A 3,517-nucleotide genomic window follows, 5' to 3' on the forward strand; every position below is an offset into this window, starting at 1 on the left:
TATATATATATATATATATATATATATATATATATATATATATATATATAAAATACATAATTTATTTATAGTAAAAAGAAAAGAAAAAAATGATTGTAAAGTTAAAGCTCGAGTCTTGCATTAAAGGAACCTCCCCCTTCTTTCACGGGCTTTATATCATCCTGTAAACACCTCCATCTCCGGCTTCCACTTCCTCACTCACTCTCATTGCCTTTTCTTTTCTTTTCTTTTCTTTTCCTTCATCTTCCTCCATCCTCATGTTCATCCACACATTCTTTCTGCAACTCCATCTCTTACATGGACTCAAGAACCACCATTAAACCCACTTCTGCATCTCGAAGCAAATTCTCTAAAACCTTTCACAAGGTCTTGCCTTTCAAGAAATCAACTAAATCCTTCTCCAACAATGGCTTTTGCTTGCTTCTCCCTCATGAAAACAAGTTTAAGAACTATGACTCTGGAAGTGATTCTCACAGGCTTTTCAACAAACACTCTGTGGACGATGCGCACCTCCGAAACAGAGCTGCCATGGAAGCTTTTGTTGCTAAGCTCTTTGCCACTATTTCGTCCCTGAAAGCTGCGTATGCCGAGTTACAAGCCGCTCAGTTTCCTTATAGTGGTGAAGCTGTACAATGCGCCGATCAAGCTGTGGTTGACGAACTCAAAGCCATATCGGAGTTGAAACGGAGTTTCTTGAAGAAACAGATCGATTCTTCGCCACCTCATGTCACCCTCTTGCTCTCGGAAATCCAAGAGCAACAAAGCCTTATGAAGATGTACGAAATCACCATGAATAAAATGGAAAGAGAGATTAAATCCAAAGATTTTCAACTTTCTTCGCTTCGGAAACAATTGGTGGAAGCTGATTCCACCAACATATCCATCGAAACAAAGCTGAATTCAAGTGGGTGTTTCCCAATCTTGGATAACGTCAATTTGTCTGATCTAACCCCGACAAATTTCATCGCTGTCCTACACTACGCTCTTAGATCGATAAGAAACTTTGTGAAACTATTGGTTCGTGATATGGGAAATGCTCATTGGGATATAGATGCCGCCGTGAAAGCAATCGAACCGAATGTCGTTTTCTCCAAATTGAGTTACAGATGTTTCGCTATCGAATCATACGTTGCTCGTGAGATGTTCGTGGGTTTTAACGACGACGATGATGAAGAAGAAGTAGAAGATCGATTTCAATCGTTTAATCACTTCAAGAAGATGAAATCATTGACGACGACGCAATTACTGAAAGAAAACCCAAGATCGGCGTTCGGGAAGTTCACACGCGCCAAGTACATGCGACTGGTGCATCCCAAAATGGAGGCTTCGTTATACGGAAACCTCAGTCAACGGAAAACGTTAAACACCTGGCAGTTTCCCGACACGGCGTTCTTCGGCGCGTTTACGGAGATGGCGAGGCGCGTGTGGGTCTTACGGTGTTTAGCGTCGGCGTTTGATAAGGAAGTGAGTGTTTTTGAGGTGAGGAAAGGTTGTCGGTTTTCGGAGGTGTATATGGAGGCTGTGACCGATGAGGCGTTTAGCGGTGGTCAAAGTGGCGATGAGCTGCGGGTGGCGTTTACGGTGGTTCCAGGTTTTAAGATCGGAGAAACGGTGGTGCAAAGTCATGTATATGTGACGGCGGCGGTGGCACGAGGGTAGTTCCGGCCAAAGGGTAACGGAGGGTTTTGTGATTGTACAGTGGATTATACGTAGTATTATTATATCATATCATACTGTAATGGTAATTGAATAATCAATTCTTCACGCGCCGATGTTGATTTAAGTTACTTAACAAATTTTCATTAAAAATACTTGCTATATTCCAAAATAAATAGCGAGAGGTTGTTTGTTTATCTTTTAATAGTTTTATTAAGAGGTAATCTCAAAATCGGTAAGAAGTGAATCTTATTTGGTAAAAAAAAATCTGTCTTTTAATTATTCTAAAACTCTCTGAATGATTTTGTATATTAGGTCTCTCTTAATAATTAGTAGTCCTAATTTCATTGTAAATAATTATCAAACAATTAATTTTATTTTACATTATATCATGAGAGCCACTTAATCATTATGATCACTTAATGATTTATCAACTACCAAACAGCCCCTAATACACATAATTTAAAACATTAATAATTTCTTTAGTTAATCAAATTATTCATTTTATTCTTAATTATTATTTATTTTGAGATTTGTAAATAAATAATAATTTTGAGACAGAAAAAATATATAAATAAATAAAAAAGAAAATGATCGAAACGGACAAAGGGTGTGGAAGAAGTGATAATGGGAAAGAATACATATGATTATGATTCTGATTCCTAGGACATGCTTCTTTAGCAATCCTTCAAATCTATCATTACAACCTTATTTTACTACTTTTAAACTCCATTCCATTAACTATGTAACATTCATATAACATATTAATATATATATATATATATATATATATATATATTATACCATTTATCTTTGTCTATACGGAAATTAAAATAATTTGCATATAATAAATGCGTTCACTAGTAGTCTAATACAGTGGTCATAGAAAAGCATCGATGGACCGTGGAGATGTGAGACAACTTAATAAGGTTGTTAGAGTTAAACGAATAAATTCAATCAGAATTTATATATCTGTCTGTATAATAATTTAGCAAAATTTAAACCAATATCATTTTTAATTTAAAATCAAAATTTGTTATATTATTATTAGTTAAATTTTAGTCATTATAAAGATAAAAAAATAAATCGGTATGTTATGGTATTACTATGGTACGTGATTTCTAATACGACATACCAACCAAGTTTAGATAATTGGTATGGTACTATGGTACATTAACTAGTTTATTTTCTTATAAAATTGACTCACCTATAAAAATCTATATTTTAATTAAATAGCAGCAAAATTATAATTAATTTTTTTTATTGTAAGTTAATATTTAATAACTTATTGATTAAATAATAATTAGAATGTAAATATATGAAATAAAATATCTTTTTTTTTGTCTTAAAGTAGTTAATATCTTTTAGGGTGTGTTTGGTTTGCAGGAATGGAATGAATTTGGGGGGATTTGGATTTTAAATCCATTCCAATCCTATGTTTGGTTTTGCCAAATTGAAGGGATTTGGAATCCGGGGATTTGATTAAAATCCAGTGTACGAGGGATTTGGAAATCCTTTGCAAAGGGGCGGGATTTCAAATCCAAATCCGGGCCTTTCCTTCCCATCACTTCCTGTCGATTGCTTCACCCACTTTCCTCCCGCTTCCTTCACCCATATTCCCTCCCATCGCTTCCCTCCCATCGCTTCCCTTCCATTGCCGGTGCTCCCTTCCCGTCCCTTGCGAAGCTGTGCCCTAAGGTCGTCTCGCCGGTGCTCCCTTCCTTTTCCCCTCGCGAAGCTGCGCCCTRAACCGCCTTGAGCCAAAACGCCTTTCCTGTTCGCCGCCTTCTCGCATCACTCTCAACAGGTAAATCATATAACACCTTTTGTAGATGCTTAAATCTGAATAGGTTGCTGTATA

At 36.2% G+C, this 3,517-nt stretch overlaps 1 protein-coding gene across 1 annotated transcript; it reads left to right on the plus strand.

Moving 5' to 3' along the window:
- The first annotated feature begins 297 nt into the window (after positions 1-297).
- LOC112523823 (protein GRAVITROPIC IN THE LIGHT 1-like) lies at positions 298-1,781 on the plus strand. The gene has a single exon (XM_025133495.1). The coding sequence runs from the start codon at positions 298-300 to the stop codon at positions 1,657-1,659; it is 1,362 nt and encodes a 453-aa protein (XP_024989263.1). The 3' UTR covers positions 1,660-1,781.
- The last annotated feature ends 1,736 nt before the right edge of the window (positions 1,782-3,517 follow it).

Source organism: Cynara cardunculus (assembly GCF_001531365.2).
Source record: "Cynara cardunculus var. scolymus isolate 2C chromosome LG 12, CcrdV1, whole genome shotgun sequence".
In the NCBI taxonomy this organism is placed as follows: Eukaryota; Viridiplantae; Streptophyta; class Magnoliopsida; order Asterales; family Asteraceae; genus Cynara; species Cynara cardunculus.